Raw genomic sequence first — 22,890 nt, 5'->3', positions numbered from 1 at the left:
GGACCACAATCCCCTCTGGCTTCCTGTGTTTGTTGTGGCGCTGTCTCGTCTCTGATAACTGTAACATTGAACTTCTTTGGCTTCTTGTTTCCAGAATAAGTCCAATAATTAATCGCATCCAATAATTTAGCCAAATGAGAGCTCATCCCTTAATAATATCTCTCAAATCAAACAATGATATGTAATTTATCATGTTGTCATATACTATTGTCTTCAGGGATGGGAGCTGAAGCTCGACGAGAAGCCAATGAGTACGTTCCAAAACAAGGATAAACACATGCAATCATAAGTAATAATTCAAATTGCGCACTTATTTATGAACACCTTTAAAATATTTAAAAAATAAACACTAACCTTATCGACCTCCCACCATGCAGGATAAAGTTTAGCTTGTCCATTAGCTAACACATATGATTCATGTCGTTGATTCTTCAAGTGAACTACGTGAAAAGACGTCGACATAATTGTATATCGCGTATTTTTTTTATTTTTCCTCAATTTCCTTACTATTAGAAGACGTGACACCCATGCATCAATATGCTGTTTTACAAAAAAAAAGACATATATTAGTGAATTACATAAATTTAAAAAAAATTAATCAAAATGAAATATAAGAAGAAATATAAAACTTACCCCCCATCGAAATAGCCTTTGTCTTCAACCCCTAATAACACACCCCCACCAAGACCGATCAATCAATAAATGCATATCATCGTTGAGTTTGTATATGTCAGCGTAACACCCCTGGCTCCGCTCATGTAGATAAAAATCAACTGCGGTCTTAGCCCAAAGAGTATTATCCAGAATTGTTTCCGGTAGTTGCTCCTCTCCACTTCATCTGTCGGAATGGTACTGGCCGGTAACTCATACGAAATCCAACATTCATCCATCATGTCCGGCACGTGAGGGGGTTTCTCAATAATTCGACATATTACGCCGTATGAATCGGGCTCTTGAATGGTGAGAGGGACCTCTTCAACGATGACAGGGGCCTCTTGAACGGTGGGAGGGGACTCTTGAGGGATGATAGAGGCCTCTTGAACGATAGGAGAGGCCTCTTGAACGATGACAGGTGAGTCAGGCTTCTTCTTACGGAGTCTTCGCATTATTGGGGTGAACGGAGACGTAATGGCACGTGCACGCCGTTTGATGCGTGAACCCCGTCGTGCAAGAAAAACCCGACGTAAAGTATCCACCTTATTGGGCCGCTAAAAATAAATTAATATATAAATCAGTAAATAAACAGACATGATATTAAACAGTGAAAACAAATACAAATATGTTTCAAACTTGCACGGTATTCACCCAAGTCATTATTCTATCATAGTTCACAAAATGCATCAGATAACATTCCGGAAGTAAGCACTTATATAAACATTTAAATTTAAAAGGATAGCATATAGGTTTAGTGCATGTTCAAGGACAACATAAAGAGTAGTAGTTTATTCTTGAAACTTAAATTTGCAACACTGTGAAGTTAGTATTTGTCTGTCTTTTGGTTGAAGTAATGTAATCCAATGAAGTTTCAATTTGCAGAAGAAGAATAGTTTCTGAAACTTAAAATCGCAACACGAAACTTAAAAAACGCAACGCGAAAATGACTATCGCAATGCGAATTTGACTATCGCAACGGGATAATCGCAATGCGAAATAAAAATCGCAACGCAAAACCAAAATCGCAACGCGAAACTAAATTCGCGTTGCGATTTTCATTTTCGCATTGCGATTTTCACGTTGCGATTTTTATTTCGCATTGCGATTATCTCGTTGCGATAGTCAAATTCGCGTTGCGATAGTCATTTCCGCGTTGTGATAGTCATTTTCGCGTTGCGATTTTTAAGTTTCGTGTTGCGATTTTAAGTTTCAGAAACTATTCTTCTTCTGCAAATTGAAATTTGAATGGATTGCATTACTTCAACCAAAAGACAAAACAAAGACAAATACTAACTTCACAGGGTTATTTTAGAACTGTTTAGCAGTATTGGCAAAAACCGAATGAATTTACTAAGCAATCTAAGTGAAATGGTTAATCTAAGTGAAATTACGAGTAAATCAAGTTAAATATGAAAAATCTTAAACTTACCTCGTTGCGTAGAGTATGAACCTCATTCTGCAACGATGCTACCATCTCACGTAGAACCGCTACCTCACCACGTAAAGTAGATACCTCGTCACGCCATGCACCATTGTCATCGCGTAAAGTACCGACCTCCTCACGCAAGGCATTGACCTCATCACGTAACTCCCCTAACTCATCTCGTGGAGGTGGAGAACAGGGAGATAAATGTCATGGCATCTTTGTCGGTCGCCTATCATGAGGTGATGGCGGAGAAGAGGCTTGATGATGTGACGGAATAGGTGATGGCTCTCGTTGTAGAGGTATATAGTGTGGTCGATCAGGTGATGGCTCTGGGTGAGGTGATGGCTCTCGAAGTGGATGCTTCTCATCATCCATGCCATCAAAAAAACACTTACTAGCTTTCCACCAATTAGTGGCAAGCTCAGCCTCCGTGGGTGTCAGCCTCCGTAATGGAGTGTTAGCCTCCTAACAATATAAAAGCTCAAACAAAGTTAAACGTGTACTAGTAATAACTTGTTTATATATGGTAGTATTTGTGTTAACTTACATCATTTATTTTCGTATACCGTAGTAACTCTTCCCAAATCAACAGCCGACGTTTCCTCTTCCCGGAAATAGCTCTAGGAATATCATTTGAAGTTTTGAATGCATATGTCTGCATGTCGGGAAAAGCCTCAAATATCCAAATCTACAAAAACAATATAATGCACAAACATTAGTAATTGTTAAATAATTAATTATAATTTTGGAAACATTATATAGAAATTCTTACCTTAAAGGCCCAAATAAAGCCTGACAAAGTGTATTTTGAACCATCGCCATGCAAACTTTTGCGGTCATCAAAGGCAGACGACAACTTATTCCAGGTAGTTTTCCATAGATACGAACCCCACGGAAACAGGTTCCATGCATTTAGGTCCTCTACCAATAATATTAGGTCCTTAGGAATAGGTTGTTTGGCCTCTCTACCTAAAAAGCCGGCATGCAAAAGTACTAAAAGGCATACTCGGACAACATCGACGTCATCCATCAGAGTAAAACCATATTTCTTATTCAATAATCTCGTCAAGTCGTCGACGTGTAAATTCGGCTTCTCCATTGACAGCTCAGGAAAAACCCAGGATAACCATGATGGGCGGGTAATATGACTAGTGTATCGACCTACATCATCGTGTCCGAAGCGTAGACCAGTGATTAAGCAAAACTCCTCCCGCCCAAAACACGTATACGCCGGTGGAAAATGAAACCATATCTCTTCATTACCACGTTTTATACTCTCGGGTAGATCGCTAGTCATGGTCTGAAGCCACAAATTGGTCAACATAGCATCTCCATCCGGATGTTGTACTTTCAGCCATGGCCCGAAGCAAGTATCCTCAAACAATTTTCTTTGTACAAGTGAAAGCTTCGACGCAATTGTAGTGACTAGGCTTATTTTATTCCTTAAGGTCAATTGAGCCGAAAAAAAGTTCTACAAAAACAATAAACATACCAAGTTAGATTAAAAACTACACTGTGAAGATATACCAAAAACAATAGAGAATAATAATAAACATAAAGAGTAGTAGTAGTTTATTCTTCAAACTTAAATTTGCAAAACTATGAATTTCGTATTTGTCTTTGTTTTTTGGTTGAAGTAATGCAATTCATTCAAGTTTCAATTTGCAGAAGAATAATAGTTTCTGAAACTTAAAATCGCAACACGAAAATGACTATCGCAACGAGATAATCGTAACGCGAAATGAAAATCGCAACACGAAAATGACTATCGCAACGCGAATTTGACTATCGTTGCGATTTTCATTTCGCGTTGCGATCCTCGGTTTAAAATAGTCATTGTCTGAAATTGAAACTTGAATGAATAGCATTACTTCAACCAAAAGACAAAACAAAGACAAATACTAACTTTACAGGGTTAAAGACTAAACAGTTTATCAGTATTGGCAGCAATCGAATGAATTTAATAAGCAATCTAAGTGAAATGGTTAATCTATTATTGAAATTACCAGTAAACTTATCATTAATTTCAATATGAAAAACCTAATAATAATGCAAAAATTTCAAAATAAAAATAATTAAAAAAACTAACCCTCGGTGATTAATTTGGTTGATTTTCCATTTCTGATCGTGAATGATTGTGAGGGTGGCTCTGAGAGATGGAGACGGATTTCGCCGGAGATGGGGACGGATTTCGTCGGAGATGGGGACGGATGTTACCGTAGAGAGTGAGAATGGAGATGGGATTGAGTTGTGATTTAGGTTTTAGGTTAAGAGTTGCGATTACGGGATGTATTAATATTCATGTTTGGAATTTGAAAATAAAATACACGTTGCGATACTAATGGCGCTTTGAAAATCGCATTGCGATTTTGTATTATCGCAACGCGATAGTCAGAATCGTGTTACAGAATTACGTTGCGATTATGTATTATCGCGTTGCGATAGTCAAAATCGCGTTGCGAATCTGGAAACTGATTTGCGATACTGGAGATCGCGTTGCGATTTAGAGATCGCATTGCGATTTTGTTGGTCATTTTGGCAAATCGAAAAAAAAGTTGGTCAAAATCGTATATTATAAGGAATTTTCGGTCACTGAACTTATTTTCTCTTAAAAAATTTATTTGATATTATTTATTTATTTATTTTGGCCTATAACTTTTTGATTATATTAAAGGATAAAATACGCAAATATTTATTGACTATAAAAAGTTATTTTGTTAAATTATTGACTATTAAATGTTATAAAATAATCCCTCAACCACATGATATTATTTTGTTGAGTCTTCTGATTATCAAAAGTTACAAAATGGTCATATGACTATTCATATGTTATAAATTCATTATTTTCTATTAAAAATTTGACAGTCTTCTGAATTGGACTTTAATATGTTAAGTGTGATATGATAAAATATGATCCCATAACTATTTGAGTTGTATTTTATGTATCGACTCTCCATTTACATTGTGTCGTCGAACCAGTACTTGAAACATTAAGCTATTGAACTAGTACTTAAAAGCAACGACCATACTAATTGGAATCATTAAAATATAATTTTATCATATCACAATCATCAGGTTAACATTAACTTAAATTATAGTCAATTTTTAACATAAAAAGATCATTTTAGAACATATAAATAGTCAAGTGATCATTCTGTAACTTTTTAATAATCAGATGACTAAATAAAACATCTTATAATTAAATGATCATTTTATAAGTTTTAACAGTTGAAAAATTCAATAAATCAACTCCCTGTAAAACCGAAACTTAGGATAAAGGGATAAGTAAAAGAAAAAAACCATTTTTCTTTTATTCCTAAAACATCTCCATTGTTTTTTTCTCAGGAGTAGTTCTATTAGATCACCTTCATATTCGACAATCACGCCCGCAAATTACTCATTGTTAAGAGAGAAAATGGCAGCGGTCATGAAATTCCCAACCCCTGCCAACCATTTACTTGTATCCCCATATTGAAAACATGTAAATGAAATCAAAAAGAGCCAGAGATAAAGCATAAACTCGATGCTAAGGTTGGCTAGCATTAGGCTTCGGCGACCGATAAGGATGGTTATTACGATATGGCGAGATTTGCTGACCATTTGGAGTGAGGGGGCTCCTTGCAGATTGTACACTCCTTGTTGACAAGGCCGCCGGCACTCTATTTCTGCTTCTAGATTTTGACGTCGATGCCATTCGCTCGATTTGTATGGCTTGGAACTGAGAAGAAGAACAAGCCATATCCTTGAGATTTGGCACGGGGTTTAAGGCTTCAACAACTTCACTCATCAAGGGTCTGGCTTTTGGATCACGGCTAAGGCAATGGGCAGCCAATTGGATAGCTCTCTGAGCACCTTTTATCGAGAACTGTCCTTCAAGACGGGGATCAAGAAGGCGGTAAAATCTTCGTCTCTCTGCGAGGTAGGGACGGGTCCATTCCACCAAATTATGCTCTCCATTTGGTCGGTTTTTGTCCATGGATCTTCGGCCCGTCAACATCTCAAGGAGAACCACCCCAAAGCTATAGACGTCACTCTTCGAAGTAAGATGCCCTGGAAAAATATGGCCCTCGTTATGTCAAAATGTTTCTTATTTCATTCTTTCATTCTTTTTACAAGGAAAAACAGACCATAGTTGCATATTCAGCTCATAGAATCTTATAATCTAGTTAATGTTTACAATATAGATAAGTTGACATAATACTATCGATATTTGTCAAATCTTCGAAAAAGTTAAACCGTATGTACCTGTCATAACATACTCAGGTGCTGCATAGCCATAGGTTCCCATAACACGAGTAGATACATGAGTCTTATCTCCCACGGGACCATCTTTCGCAAGTCCAAAGTCCGAAAGTTTGGCATTGTAATCCTGGAGAAGATTTCAAAATAGTTGAGAAGATGGATGACACAAGTTAAAGAGATCAAATCATTTCTATACCATATTAGTCACACACCGCATCTAACAGTATATTTGATGTTTTAAAGTCCCGATATATTACTGGCCGCTCAGCCTCCTCATGGAGAAAAGCAAGACCCTTCGCAGCACCGAGTGCAATTTTCATTCGGATGGACCAAGGAAGAGGCATGGACCCTGATAAAATGAATGCCATTAAACTAAATCAGAACAAACCATCACAATCACTGGACAGTTTGCAATCGTTAATCAAAACAGTACGTTACAAAGAAAATGCTTTTATATCTCCATGTTATCGATGACAGAAACTGTTATTCCTTCCTAGTTGTTTGTAAATGAGATCAAAACTTATTGACCACAGTATCATTTTCGGTTAATTTGAGGGGCAGCAAACTAAAGATACAAAGGAAAAAAAAGTGAGTACCAATCCTTATTCCAACCTTATATATCTTAAAACAGTTATTGAATTATTGTAGCGATCATCTATATAGCATAATCAGCATCCAACGCTGAGGGCAAATTCCAGCACAAAAATATTGAAATATCTTAAAAGATAGGTTGTTAGCCCTATTGCCTTATATAAATAAGCTCGTTTCTTTTGGATGCTCGGGTATTTCCCATGTAAGCTAAGACTAAACAGTAGGCTATCGGCTTAGTTAGGTAGAATCTTTACCAAGTACGGGCAGACAAGCAAGGCAAGTTGATAAATCTCTAATTCTCTATTAATGAGTTTAATAACATACTTCGGAAAAGGTGATTCTCCAAGCTTCCTCGAGGCATAAACTCGTAGACAAGTAGCCTTTGATCATCCTCAATGCAATACCCAATCAACTTGACCAAATTAGAATGGAGGAGATCACCGAGATAATTAACTTCAGCCTGCCACATACAAAGAGACCAAAGCATCATAATAGCCTATGTGTTAATAAAAGATGCTGATATAATTTTAAGTGTTAATAAATACTATAATACAGAAATAGAATTCTTACAAGCCATTCTCTATGGCCCTGAAGTCCGTCATGGTTAAGGGTTTTGACTGCCACAGGCAACCCTGTGCCTGGTTTTACCGGAGCAGTTCCATTATCATTGATCCAACCTTTGAATACACAACCAAACCCACCTTCACCAAGAAGACTCTCAGGTCTAAAACTCCTTGTTGCAAACTTAAGCTCGTTAAAGGAGAATTTTCTAAGCTGAGAAGCAACTTTAAGCTCCTCACTTAAGTTTGGAGTCGATGGAGTAATTTCAGCATTGGTAATAGTTGAAGATGTCATAACCGGAACAACTGGCTGACCTCTGCTGGTGTCATTTGACTTATTTGTAGTGTCATTTGACTCGTTCGTTGATTTACTTTCAGCTGATTTCCTCAAAAACAGTGAAAAAGTTAGATCGTCTGGGCTAAGTGAATTTACAGACACCACACAGATTTTCACACGCAAACAACATGGTTATTCAAAATGTTTATAAACAGATACTACTAATCGTAATAAGAAAGAAACAGAGAAACCCTTGTGTCTTGTCACATTATTCACCTCCAAAACTAGGGGAAACACGAGAGAATGACCACGTGGTTGAACCCAAGGTATAAATCACACTTTCATTTCATTATGTATTAGACGACAAATAATAATCTACAAGGCGACAATCTCAGAGATCAAAAGTAGAAGCGAATTTGACAGTTTGCGAAATTACCATCCATCAAATATTCACAAATGGAAAATAATCACTGCAGTAGTAGTACAGCAAGAGATTCAGATCAATATCAATATCGAAACGGACAAAATTGCCAATTAAAGCATAGAACCAAATCGATCAACAATATACGATTCATTGAACATCAACGTGTAATTAAAAGGCCAAACGACAGATAAAAACAACAACATTATGCATTAGAAGAAAAATAAGAAACTACAAGGTGATAATCCTAAAGTATAAAGTATAAGAGAAATGCACAACAAGAAAGCAATCATTGCAAAGTAGCACAGGAAGAGAAATCGATCGATATCAGTACGGAAATGGACATTATATCATTGCTAAAGCATAAAACCAAATCGATCAACAGCATATTCTCATCTAACATACATGTGATGAAAAAAGCATACAGTTTACAATATCAACTTACACTTAGAAAGCCAAATGATGGACAAAAGATAAACTAATCAGATAAGCCTAAGCAAAGTCAATTACTATCTAACAAAGAATATAATCAATTGACAAAAACAAAGAAGCTCCAGAAACAGTGAAACCAAACCATTAAATCAATATATGGAGTGCTGACATTATATAATCACTCAACAGATTTCACTTTAGCATTAAGATACCTATTACCAAATAATCAATCAATATCTAACAAGGAATATAATGAATCGACATAAACAAAGAAACTACAAAAAAACAGTGAGGAGAAAAAAAAAACCCCAAGAAATTGATTAAATTTATATACCATAAGGAGTGCTGGTTCCACTTATGGAAGCCTCCATTTTGTTCCTTGGAGACAAGCAGTTTCCCATAAACCTAAACTTAAACCAACACCCGGGCTCACCATCTTCACTATCTTTCTTCTTTTTTCCTTCTGATTTCTCAACACTCAAAGGCCCCACCTGGATGTCACCTTGAACTAATCCCATTTTGCAAGTAATATGTACACTAGATTCCCATGTCTAGATTTCACCCAAAAAAAAAACCGAAAAACATCAGTTCCCCCCGCCCCCTCTTTCGACAAAACATTAATGAGTAAAATCTACTAAATGAAGAGAAAAATCATAGAATTCACATGAAAACAGATACTCTTTTGTTTCAAACCGAAAAAGACTTGATTCCAAGAAAAAGAACAGAAAATGACATAAACCCAAATTGGAAATAGGTCTAAAATAAATGACATTCAAAGAGGAGGACATGCAACGCAAGAAATCAACTCAAAACAGTAATCTATAGCTAATATATAGAAGAATGTGAAACTTTTAAAAAAAGATAAAACCCAATAGAAGAAACCCAGAGTGTAAACAGTAAAGAACTAGAATTAAATAACCCCAGATTCTTCAGTTTAACACCAAACGCAAAACATTCAACTTTTCTTCCAACAGTTACAAACAGCACAAAAAGACATAAACACACAAAACAATAAGCGGAGCAAAGAGTTTAATTTTTCCATTGTTTTCAAAGAAGGGAAAGTAATGCAGCATTTGAGAAATAGAAAATCTTTGAAAGCTAAAACCGAAAGACAAGAACACCCAAAAAAAAGTGGGGAAAAGAGAAAAGAGCGGTATTTTCGCATGAAAAGGAGTGAGAGTTTGTGTGTGTGTTTTTGTAATTTTTGAGAGAAGTTTAAATTAACACGAGAAAATAAAAACAATAGCTTTGGTTGGATTTGAGTTATCTTGTTCCAATGCCTACAAGATAACGTTTGCTTTTTTGTTTTGTTTTGTCTTGTACTTGTAAATACGGGAAGAGAAATAAATATTTAATGAGTAAATTACAAATTTGGTAACTAAACTTTACTCTTTATCCTATTTCACTCACATTAATTTAAATCATTTTTATTTTCATCACTGAGATTAATACATTGAGTTTTTTGTTCACTCAACCGTTTTCTCACTAACAACATTATAAATGGATTGTTGTTATATAGATGCAAAACGACTTCATTTTAACGAAAATTTTATTTTTTTTAAAAAAAACATATTTTTAACGTCGTTAACTATTTAATGGCGAAGTGACAAAAAAATTCAATGCGTTAAGTTTAATAAAAAAATTTAAAACTTTTAAAGTTCAGTGAATAAAATAAGAGAGAGAGTAAAAATCAGTGATGAAATTTCCAATTTACCCATATTTTATTTATGACGGTTTGTTTCTATATATTATTATTATTTAGATAAATAAATTTAATTTAAAATTTATCTTTGAAGGCGCAAATTAATCGTAGCCCCAAAAAAACTATAGTCGACTGTTTTAATTAGTATTCATAATGGTTCTATGCTATTTTTGTAAAAAAATAATAATTAAATTACAGTATTTTAGTCTTCTAAAAAATTAAAACTAAGTATTATTTTGGCTAAAGTACACATTTGGTCCATCGACTATAGGACAATGCTTTCTTGAGTCCCCTCCATTAAAAGTTACAAAATGATAATCTAGCACTGCTTTGGTGAGTCCCCTGGCTATTAAAAAGTTACAAAATGATCATCTAATTATTCACATGTATCAAACTCATCTTTTTTGGTTTAAAAAATTGACAACGATGTGAGCTGGATGTTAAACTATTGAATGAAATATGATAAAATCTGATCTTATAACCGTTTGAGCTATATCTTGTGTATCTACTATTCATTTACATTATGTCATCGAGCTACTGCTCGAAACATTATGTCGTCGAGTTAGTGCTTAAAAGCAACGGTGGTGCTAGTAGACATCATTAAAATATGATTTTATCATATTCTAATCAACATGTTAACATCTGTAGACACAATATTTTCGTCCCATATGTCATGCCTTTATAATATATTATATTAAACATATATTATATATTATATTAATTATTTTTTTTGTTTTGTTACACATTTCAGGTCCAAAACATTGGCCCACGAGTGCAGCCCACCATGCGAAACCCACAAACCGGTCCAACTAGGGTTTTGAAACCCTAGCTTTCTTCACAATGTTTCAGCGCTGTTTTTGTGGTCAACCGAACATCTCCAGCCAACGCCTCACGCCAGCCGCTCGCCGTTCTTCACGCATCAACGCCGGATTTCTCGGCGACCAACAGAAACAACCAAGGAGCATTAGAGTTCTAAACCGAATAGGACTCTAAAAACAACTTATTTTTGTAATTATAAATTACATGCACACACACACAAGTGAGGGGAGGAGGAGAAAACAGAGGGTTGTACACAAAAAAAATGCATTTGTAAATCGCAAAGGAGCATCAATAAAAGGTATTTTTACCTCGTTTCATTTCGGCTGCTGGGTGTAATCGGCTTCGGCCTTCGTTGTTTCTCACTGCGCTTTTCCGTTCGTTTCAAAAAACCTCATAAGAGGAGATTTGGCCGAGGATCTAAGGGGGGAAAACCGGGATCTTTCTTTTAGATCTACCCCCGAGGCCTAATTTTTTGAAAAAACAGTTTTGATATTTGAAAAGGGGAGAAGAAAGACTTTCGGAAAAATCAAATTTTTTTAAGGTTTGCCGTCGATGAACGGCGGCCGGCGAGGTGGCTACGGTGGGTGTTTTCTAGAAAACGGGGTCTGTGTTCTTCACTTGGAAGAATAGCCCAGAGAATTTAGAAAGGGGGAGGGTCTCGGCTATTGAAGAAGAGAGAATAAAATTTTTTAAAAACAAATTTAACTTAAATACATGGCCCGTTTAGACCGTGGCCCGATCCGCTCCATGCAATGGATCCGCGTGTTTCTTTTCAAAAGAGGGTTAATACCCGCTTTGGTCCATCTTTCTTCCTAAGCTTTTATTTCACTCCTAATTTCTTCTAAAATCAATCCCCAATTCAATTTTCCGTTCAATTTAGTCCCTTCACGTTTTCCCCCCTCTTATTTTTATTTAAATAATGCACTTATTATTATCTATAGTCAACCATATATTTTTATTATTTATTATTCTTATTTTTTATTATTTGTTATTATTGTTACTTCTTTCAATATTTTAATTTAAATATATATATATATATCACTATTATATTTTATTAGTATGTACGTATATTCTTTTATTATATTATACTTTTTTTCCTTACTTTTATTTATTTAGTTAGTATGTATATATTTATTTTATTATTATTTTTTCTATCTAATATTTTATATGTATATTTTTATTATTTTACTTTATTACATATTATATATATATATATATATATATATATATATATTCTACACACATTTATTATATACGTTTTTTCCCTTACCCTTTTTTTTATACATTTCTTTTCTTTATTTTATATTACTTCCTTTATTCCATTCATTTTTGTACTTTCTTCATTATTTATTTCCATTTTATCTAACATGTTACATGACCTTTTTAAGGATGATTTCACATAAATCTAAGGTAAGCAGTTTGGATTGTAATTTTACCTTTGAATTTAAACTTTTGACTTTCGTACTTAAAGATAACTGGAAATTACGTAGTACCGAAAGGGCGGTTCAAGGGTGCTAATCCTTCCTTGACCGTAACCGACTCCCGAATCCGACACATCTTTGGTAAGATGCAGATCAGGTAATAAATAAGGTACCCGATTAACCTATTTATTTTTTAAATAAATGATCGGTGGCGACTCCAACCCAATTCATTTAATCTAAGTCGAAGCCCGATTCCGGGCCCAACCGAAAGGCGGTTGCGACAGCTTGGCGACTCCACTGGGGACACAGGTAAGTGAGTCAGGCTAAGGTTATTTCCAGTTGTCTTTTTAACGAAAAGGGTAAGTTTAAATTTTAAGGTAATATTTCGATCCTTTTTACTTACTTTTGATTATATTTTCGAGTAAATAGTTGGACTAATCGTTTTCTCATGATTTAAGTCTTCAAAGTTCTTTTCATCTAAGGCTCTATACCCGAGCTCCAAACCCTATTTTAAGTGGGGGTGAAAGCGACACCTTCGTGTGAATTTATTCACCGTGCGGGCCTAGCAAGTAGCCTTCGGGATTCATATACCTTATGTCTTCGTGTGAATTTATTCACCGTGCGGGCATAAGGTAATGTGTCCTCTCGAGTTTAACTTAATCCACACAAGCCTGTGATGGGTTTAGGACTAAGGGTCTGGCAAGCCCAAGGGGGCACCGGCAAGGAGAACTCGGGTACTGTTTTTAAAACCTAAACCGGGAGACCATGAGGAATTAGAGCCTACCCCGAAACCACATTCCTAAACCTAGGATATTTTTACCCTAACCATGTTTTTTTGTGTTTTTTTTCCTTCCGTCATTTTTTTATTATTTGTATTTTTATTTTACTAATGTTTTTGCCTTTGTGTTTGTTTTCTAGCATTTGCATCATTACAAGAGGCTATTGATCCCTAAAAAGTGTTTGTTATACACAAAATAATTCGAATTAATGGACAAAGATGTTGTAATACAAGATATTGAAAACGCTGAGGCACGACTATGGTCCGAGAAGACTCAGAAAGAGAAGTGAGACAGTCTTCAAGGGAACTATGTGTCAGAGCTGGTTAGTTACGCCGCTGTCAGCCTGAAACAAAATGATGTCCAAGAACTGCAAAACATTTGGGACAGTTGGAAGAATGACAGAAAGCAGAAGTTCAGCCAACGATATGGTGATATCGCCCTCTTGCTCCATGTCAAGACTGATGAGCCCCTGCTTCGAGCATTAATTCAATTCTGGAACCCGAGATATAGTTACTTCACCTTTAACCGGGAAGACTTGGTGCCTACTATCGAAGAGTATACTACCCTACTGCACTGCGAAGGCATCAAACTAGAGAGAGCATATATCAAGCACATCAAGAGTCAGCCCTTCAAGAACGAACTGGCCAAGATTACAGGGGTTGATGAAAAGTGGGTAACTGATCGACTCCGGCACAAAGGTAGCGGGGAAGGAATCGAGTGGATCCACATAAAGCAACTAATGAAAAACCACCCTGATGTGTGGAAGACTATAGACCTTTTTGCACTGGGTCTGTATGGTGTGATTATCTTTCCGAAGGCTGTGGGGTGCATTGACGCTGCCGTGGTGGAACTGTTTGAGCAACTCTCGAAACGAGTTAACCCAGCACCAGCCATCTTGGCCGAGACCTTTCAATCTCTCAACCATTGCCGAAGAACTGGCGGAGGAAGATTCACCGGGTGTATGCAGCTCCTTCAGGTCTGGATTCACAGCCACTTCTGGAAGACTAACGGGGTTGCCTACCACCGTTTCAGCACCACCTATTCACCTCTAGGTGAGTTTATCACCTTGAAATGGCATGAAGGTGCTTCGAAGAAAAAATGGATGAAGGTCTTTACGAATCTTCAGGACCGGGATATTGTCTAGAGAGCCCCCTGGTTATTCCTCAGCGACCTTCTTTTCCGATGTGGTGATTCTGACACTGTGACCTTACTTGGACTTTGGGGAGCAGTCGGGTATGCTCCGTTATTAGCACTTAGACAATATGGGGCACGTCAGTTTGTCCCAGCAACATGCGGATTAGCTAGGTCAGAGTTTGAGTATCACGGTGACAGCTATAAGAAGATGATCAAAGAAGCAGCCGATTCATGGAGGAAAGTATTCCGGATGGATGTTGTAGCTGCCAGAAGCATGCTCACCCCGGATTATGAGGAGTGGCGAAGGTTGAGGAAAAATGACAATATTCCAGTGCCAGACTGTGAGGACACCCGTACCATGGAGGAACATCTCAGGCATGTCCCTTCTGAACTCGAGATAGCCAAGACCGAGTTTGAAGCTGTGAATAATGAGCTAAAGCAGAGGATAAGGGAACTTGAAGCTGAACGTTATCATTGGAAGCTTGATACCGACTCTCAGAAAGATCGGGCAGATAAACTGGAAAGAGAGCAGAAAAGAGCCCGTTTTGAGCTCGAAGACTTGAGAAAGGGGTATCAAGATATGGTCAAGGATAACTCCAAGTTGAAAGTGGCTTCTGAATAATGGAAAGACGAAGCTCATAGCCTGAAAAGGAAGTTCGATGGGCCTGATGAGAGAGCTTGGAAGGAACAGATGAAGACTGCCCAAAGATGCTTGGCAGATAGTCAATATCAGAACCAACGCTTGAGAGTTCGGGTAGCTGACTTAGAAAAACAGCATGAGAAGGATGACAAGACAATAGCTGAGTTGGAAGCTATTGTAGATGGGTTCAAGAGGCAAGCAAACGAGCTTCAGATAGTGCCCTTCGACGGAGGATTACAATGGCGTTTCCGTTGGGAGCAAGCACAGCGAAGGGTGAGGGCCCGAGATGCAACCATCCGAGATTTCCTGGATCAAGTGCAAAAAGAAGCCCGTCATCTTCACGGCCTAGCAAGGGAAGCTGGAGTGGTTCGACAAGGCATTCAACCAGTGACAGATGAAGGCAGAAGACTTGTTAACCTACTGGAAGCTGTTTGGGGTCTAGAGGATTTAGTCCGAATGTACCTTTAATTTGTTTTTATGTCTCTAAAAAGATAAAACATTTTTGTCTGAATAAGGATTATTTATAATAATGAACACTTTTCTGGATCAATGCCTCCAAATTGCATACATCATACATTGCATATTTTGCATTTTTATATTTCATGTTTTTTTTATTCTCCATGTTTTTACATTCGTATTAACTAACAGAACATGTCTCAGACACCAAGCTTACCACCGCAAGCTTTAGATACGCATCACCCTCACAACACTCGTGCAAAAAAGAAACAAATAGATGTCAGAATGGAAAAACTCGAGGAGAACATGGCAAGACTTCAAAAGGAATTGGAGGACAAGATGGCTCAGAACAGTCAACGTACCATGGAGTCCATAAAGAAAAGCACGGAGTCCCTAGTCGACCAAATCATGGCTAAGTTATCTGGTTTACAACAACAGACAAGTGCATCCGAAGAAGGTGCATCTGAGGGGATAACCATACCACCGACCCCACAAGTGGTTGCCTCATCCGGGACCTTACCTGGACCGCAAGGTGACTCATCTGCCGCTAGAGGGAAAGCTGTATCAGCGGCAAATTTACAGACTTCTGCGGTAAAGCCTGACAGTCATCTGGACGACTGCCCTATCCCAGATTTTGACGAGGAGGATAAGGCGAAGAAGATGGAAGAAAAGATCAGGATGTTAGAAGACCAAATGAAGATGGTTCAGGGAGACCATGATTATTATGGTGTTGATGCAATGGAACTAAGCTTGGTTCTCGATTTGGTGCTTCCACCAAAATTTAAGGTTCCTGAGTTTGAGAAGTTCGACGGGAACAGCTGCCCTTCGGCCCATAACACTATGTTCTGTCGGAAGATGACAGGGTACAGAGGAAATGACCAACTCCTGATCCATTGCTTTCAGGAGAGCCTGTCCGGTTCAGCTATTCGGTGGTACAACCAGCTTAGCCGAACTCATATCAAGACGTGGAAAGACTTAGCCAAGTCTTTCTTGGAGCAGTATAAGCATATCAACGATATGAGACCCGACTGGGTCATGTTACAAAGCCTAGAGAAGAAACACAATGAGAATTTCTGATAGTACGCACATAGATAAAGGGATTTATCTGTGCAAGTTCATCCACCCTTGGTTGAAAAGGAAACAAGAAAGCTGTTTGTATAGACCTTGAAGGCACCTTACTTCGGGCACTTGGTAGCAATCACGTCGGGAAATTTCTCAGATTTAGTCATGGCCGGTGAAATGATCGAGTTGGCCATTAAACAAGGAAAGATTGAGGGAGGAGACTCCAGTAAAAAACCTCCCATGAAAAACAAAGAGCGAGAGATCAATAATGTAAACACCTACAGCGTCAGCAAGGGGGTTACGATCTCAAGCTCAAATTCCACAGCAGCTGTACCATCCGGTACTTCTAGACAGAACCAGAGAGAACCAAGAAGGGAAAGGGAAAGAGAGCAGTTCGAACCCATTCCCATGACATATAAAGAATTATACCAACAGCTCTTTGACACTCATGCAGTGTCGCCTTATCCTATGAATCCAATAAATCCCCCTTACCCGAAATGGTATGACGAGAGCGCTCACTGCGAATACCATGGCGGTGTGCAGGGGCATTTGATTGAAAGTTGTCTCGCATTCAAGAGACTTGTCCAACGAATGCGTAACAAGAATTGGATCACTTTCAACTCCGGAGCACCAAACGTCGCCCAGAATCCCTTGCCCAATCATCAGGAGACAGGAATCAATGCCATTACTACTGAAGGGGGCAGGAGAATTAAATCGAGTGTTTTGGAAATTAAATCTCCTTTGGCTTGGGTATGGAGCCAAATGGTAAAGGCAGAATTTCTTGCACCATATCCAGATACGACAGAAAATGAAGATGGTAACCATTGTTGTTACCACAACAAAGAAGGGCATAAAGTGCAAGATTGCCCAAAGTTCAGATTGTTAGTCCAGCTCATGATGGACCAGAAAGAGCTGGAGTTTTACGAAGAAATTCAATATTCTTTGGAAGCAGATGTTTGTGCCACCGGAGAATCATCAGACAGAAGATTTGGTAGGGGTAGTCCTTTGATAATTACCCCTAAGGCAGGTATAACAGTAATAACACCAGCCAAGGTGGTAATCACAGCACCTCGGCCTTTTCAATACAAGGACAATCGGCAAATGCCATGGAAGTACGAATGCCAGGTGAGTACTTCCAAAGGATGCGATAGCAAAGTGGGGCAAAGACCACTTGAGCCATTCAAAGAAGATGTGCTAGTTGTCAATGAACCTATAAAGGAGGAAGAAGCTAAAGAGTTCCTCAAGATCTTGAAGTACAGTGAGTACAACATTGTAGAGCAGCTCTACAACTTACCTACACGTACTTCAATGCTAGCACTATTTTTAAGCTCGGAAGCACACCGAGAAGCGCTGTTGAATGTCCTTAATCAAACGTTCGTGCCACAAGACATACCAGTCAGCAAGATGGATCGACTGGTGAGCAATATTCAAGCTGATAATCTCATCTCATTTTCAGATGATGAGATTCCATCCGGAGGAAGAGGCCGAACAAAGGCGTTACACATTACTACCTACTGTAAGGGACACGCTTTACCAAGCGTCTTAATCGATAATGGTTCAGCCTTGAACGTGATGTCTTTGGTTATATTGAAGAGGCTACCAATAGATACCTCTCATATGAGAACTTGTCAGAATGTGGTCTGAGCATTTGATGGGACCAAAAGAGAGGTAATCGGAAAGATCGAGGTACCATTGACCATCGGACCAGCCACCTATGATGTTGAGTTCCTTGTGATGGATATCATGCCGTCCTATAGCTGTCTTTTGGGAAGGCCATGGATTCACCAAGCCGATGCAGTACCCTCCACGTTGCACCAAAAAGTTAAATTTGTTATTGACGGGGCCTTAGTAATTATCAATACTGAGGAAGATATCGTGGTAAGCGTGACCATGGAGGCCCCATACATCGAAGTAGACGAGGAAGCGGTAGAATGTTCATTCCGTTCCTTGGAATTTGTGAATGCCACATTCGTGGCGGAAGGAAAAAAGATTTCAAGACCCCGACTCTCCAAATGCATAAAGATGGAGATCAAGCAAACCCTAGGCCGAGGTGCCAGGACCGGGAGAGGTTTTGGGAAATATTTGCAAGGAAGGATTAATCCTATCCTTCTTGTTTCAAAATTAGACCAATTTGGGCTAGGTTTGCAGCCCAGTTATCATGAAAAGAGAAAGGAGATCCAAAAGAATCGGGAGAGAAGATTAGCCAGATTGACTGGAAACGAACTCCAATGGAAGCCTATGATATTCCCGCCTCTTTGTAGAACATTCAAGTCAGGTGGTTATGTGTTTGAAACCACTATATCCGAGTTAGAAGCGGCTCTGAAAGATCTGAACATCAATGCCATGACCACAGAAGATGTTGACAACGGAGATAGATCCGGGATATGCCCTCTGTCACCTGGGTTCGTGCCTAGCAGTTGGTCGGTGGAAGAACTACCTGAGGTTTACAAGAATCTTTCAGAGTAATATTCGAACTATCCCTATTTTCCTATACCCGGGGCAATAAGTGATCTTTTGTAAGGGTGAATAAACATTTTGTTTCAGTTTAATAAAAGATGTATTTTTCTTTTTCCATGGCAAACAAATTTTTCTTTTATTTTTGATTTCATTGTCTATCTCCTTCATTCCAGTACTTCATTTCCAGTTACTCTCAAAGTTAGTTCTTGACCATTCCGTGTGGGATATTATCCTCTCACACATGCACATTTTTCTCCTTACAGGTTCCCAGATAACGATAATGTAGGCACTGATGATCCGGATCCGGAGGTGGATTTTGAATCAACCATTTGTCTTGGGGAATTTGATGAATGCGATAATGAAGAGGAGTGCCACTTGCCTACCGAATTATTGAGAATGATAGAAAGAGAAGAAAAGCAAATACTGCCGCATGAGGAGCCGATCGAAATCTTAAATTTGGGCACTGAGGAGGATCGAAAGGAGGTTAAAATCGGCACAACTCTTTCGACTGAGGCAAGACAAAACCTGATAGTCTTACTTCAGGAGTACAGAGATGTGTTCGCGTGGTCGTATCAAGACATGCCAGGACTAGACACAGATATGGTAGTTCACAAACTGCCAATCAAACCAGAATTCAAACCTGTGCAGCAAAAACTGAGAAGAATGCGACCAGAAATGCTCCTTAAGATCAAGGAAGAAGTCAAGAAACAATTTGATGCCGGTTTTCTTCAAGTGGCCAAATATCCGGAGTGGGTGGCCAACATAGTGCCTGTGCCGAAGAATGACGGGAAAGTACGCATGTGTGTTGATTACCGGGACCTTAACAAGGCAAGTCCCAATGATAACTTTCCTCTGCCACACATAGACACTCTGGTGGACAATACAGTCGGGAACGCCTACTTTTCATTCATGGACGGATTTTCGGGGTACAATCAGATCAAGATGCATCCTGAAGACATGGAGAAGACCACTTTCGTCACAATTTGGGGAACTTTCTGTTACAAAGTGATGCCTTTCAGATTAAAGAATACTGGGGCAACATATCAGAGAGCTATGGTGACCCTGTTCCACGACATGATGCATAAAGAAATTGAGGTTTATGTCGACGACATGATTGTCAAGGCACAGACTGAGAATGAACATATCGAGAATTTGAGAAAGCTCTTCCAAAGATTGAGGAAATTCCAGTTATGGCTGAACCCTAGCAAGTGTACCTTCGGGGTGACATCCGGGAAGCTATTAGGCTTTGTAGTCAGCAGAAAAGGCATTGAGGTTGATCCTGATAAAGTTAAGGCTATCCAGAGTCTACCTCCACCACGAACACAAAAGAAGGTCCGAGGTTTTTTAGGAAGATTGAATTACATAGCTCAGTTTATATCTCAGTTAACCGACAAGTGTGATCCAATCTTTCGCCTTCTTCGAAAAAATAGCCCTGGAGCATGGGATGAAAACTGTCAGATTGCATTCAAGAAGGTAAAAGAGTACTTATCTCACACTCCTATCCTGATGTCCCCTATCCCAGGCAAACCTCTGTTCTTGAATCTCTCCATATTCGAGAACTCTATGGGGTGTGTCCTGGGTCAACATGATGAGTCTGGGAAGAAGGAAAGAGCCATCTATTATATAAGCAAGAAAATCACCAATGGCGAGGTCCGATATCCTCCTATTGAGAAGGTTTGTTGTGCTCTGGTCTGGGCTACAAAAAGACTCCGGCAATACATGTTGTATCACACTACTTGGCTGATTTCCAAGTTAGATCCATTAAAATACATGATGGGTATACCCGCTCTATCCGGAAGGTTAGCCCGATGGCAGATGCTTTTGTCTGAATTCGACATCGAATATGTGAGCCAAAAAGAGGTAAAAGGAAGTGCCATATCTTATTTTTTGGCAAGCAGAACTGGTGAGAGCTATGAGCCGTTGGACTTTGATTTCCCAGAAGAAGACTCGATGGCCATATCTTTAGAAGAAGCAGAGACTTCAACAGACAGTTCCTGGAGAATGCATTTCGATGGAGCATCAAATGCATTAGGACACGGCATCGGGGCAATCCTGATCTCTCCGGAAGAGAGTCATTACCCATTTACCAGCAGACTAAACTTTGATTGCACCAATAACATGGCAGAATATGAAGCATGTGTCTTGGGAATTCGGGCTGCACTGGGGCAAAATATAAAGACTTTGCGGGTGTATGGTGACTCAGCCTTAGTAATTTATCAGCTCTGAGGAGAATAGGAAACTAAGGATATAAAACTGTTAGAATACGGGAGACTAGTGCTGGATCTGCTCGAAGAGTTCGACGAAGTCACCTTCCACTACGTGCCTAGAGAAGAAAATCAGATGGTTGACGCTTTAGCTACCTTGGCAGCCGCATTCAAGGCTGGTGGGGAGTCTGAAATGATACCAATTAACATGCAGTCATATGAGTACCCAGCTCATTGTTACCAAATTGAAGAAGTGAAAGACACTAAGCCTTGGTACTACGACATTCTGCAGTATATCAAGCATCGGAGTTATAAAAAAAAAACACTGAAACCGAGAAGAGAACCCTTAGAAGGTTGGCAGCTGGATACGTCCTTGACGGAGAGGTTTTATACAAGAAGAGCCATAATCAAGTCCTGTTGAGGTGCGTCGATGCTGAAGAGGCAAAAATGATAGTGGAAGAAGTACATGATGGAGTTTGTGGAGCACATGCAAATGGACATATGATGTCAAGACAAATAATGAGATGTGGATATTTTTGGTCCACAATGGAAAGCGATTGCATCAACTATGCTAGAAGACGTCATAAATGTCAGATTTATGGAGACAAGATAAATGTTCCACCCCATCCGCTTCACGTAATGACGTCACCATGGCCTTTCTCTGCGTGGGGCATGGAAGTTATCAGGCAAATCCATCCGAAGGCTTCGAATGGTCACCGTTTCATTCTCGTGGCAATTGACTATTTCACGAAATGGGTAGAGGCTGCATCGTATGCCAGTGTCACTCAATCCACTATTTGCAAGTTTCTGAAGAAAGAAATTATATGTCGGTATGGTCTACCTGAAAGGATTATCACCGATAACGCAACAAACTTGAACAGCAAGATGATGAGTGCTGCTTGTGAACAATTTAACATAAAACATCACAATTCCACTGCTTATAGACCAAAGATGAACGGAGCAGTAGAAGCGGCAAACAAAAACATTAAAAAGATAGTGGAGAAAACGACTGAAACTTACAAAGACTGGCATGAGAAGTTGCCTTTTGCTTTGTTCGCCTATCGAACCTCGGTACGAACCTCGACTGGGGCAACTCCATTTTCACTAACTTATGGAATGGAAGTGGTGCTACCCATTGAAGTTGAGATTCCGTCTCTCCAGGTCTTGACAGAAGTCAAACTGGACGATGCAGAGTGGGTACAATCCAGATATGATCAGCTTAATCTGATAGATGAAAAAAGACTGAAAGCCATTCATCATGGTCAAATCTATCAGAAACGAATGATCCGGGCACATGACAAAAATGTGCGCCCGAGGATATTCCACGAAGGAGATCTAGTGTTAAAAAGAATTTGGCCAGTCCAGAAGGATTTCCGAGGAAAATGGACGCCAAATTGGGAAGGACCTTATGTCGTGAAAAAGGCTTTCTCCGGAGGAGCCCTCGTCCTGGCTGAAATGGACGGACCTAAACTGCCACATCCCATCAACTCGGACACAGTCAAGAAATACTTCGCTTAGGATGAAAACCTGAGAGGGTGTCCTAAGTCGGAAAAAAAAAGCGTTTAGGGTGAAAACCCGAAAGGGCGCCCTAAATTGGAAAAAAGAGAAAAAAG

At 39.0% G+C, this 22,890-nt stretch overlaps 1 protein-coding gene across 1 annotated transcript; it reads right to left on the bottom strand.

Moving 5' to 3' along the window:
* Positions 1 to 5,493: 5,493 nt before the first annotated feature.
* LOC120162859 (probable serine/threonine-protein kinase PIX7) lies at positions 5,494 to 9,173 on the bottom strand. The gene is made up of 6 exons (XM_039172924.1): positions 8,938 to 9,173; positions 7,484 to 7,851; positions 7,238 to 7,373; positions 6,535 to 6,671; positions 6,326 to 6,449; positions 5,494 to 6,130 (listed from the first exon to the last, which is right to left on the bottom strand). The coding sequence occupies exons 1-6, from the start codon at positions 9,119 to 9,121 to the stop codon at positions 5,607 to 5,609; spliced, it is 1,473 nt and encodes a 490-aa protein (XP_039028855.1). The 5' UTR covers positions 9,122 to 9,173; the 3' UTR covers positions 5,494 to 5,606.
* Positions 9,174 to 22,890: the final 13,717 nt, after the last annotated feature.

The sequence above is a fragment of the Hibiscus syriacus genome, unplaced genomic scaffold, assembly GCF_006381635.1.
Source record: "Hibiscus syriacus cultivar Baekdansim isolate YM2019G1 unplaced genomic scaffold, ASM638163v2 tig00111409_pilon, whole genome shotgun sequence".
Taxonomy (NCBI): Eukaryota; Viridiplantae; Streptophyta; class Magnoliopsida; order Malvales; family Malvaceae; genus Hibiscus; species Hibiscus syriacus.
The sequence above is the reverse complement of the archived record's forward strand: the minus strand, read 5'-3'. Positions and strand labels throughout refer to the sequence as shown.

Excerpts from the sequence above, each read along its gene's own strand:
- LOC120162859 (XM_039172924.1), bottom strand. The coding sequence starts at position 9,121 with ATGGGATTAGTTCAAGGTGACATCCAGGTGGGGCCTTTGAGTGTTGAG. Across the intron at positions 7,852-8,937 it reads TGGAACCAGCACTCCTTATG|CTGAAAGTAAATCAACGAAC; the intron begins GTATATAAATTT and ends TGAGGAAATCAG. Across the intron at positions 6,131-6,325 it reads ACCTGAGTATGTTATGACAG|GGCATCTTACTTCGAAGAGT; the intron begins GTACATACGGTT and ends ATATTTTTCCAG.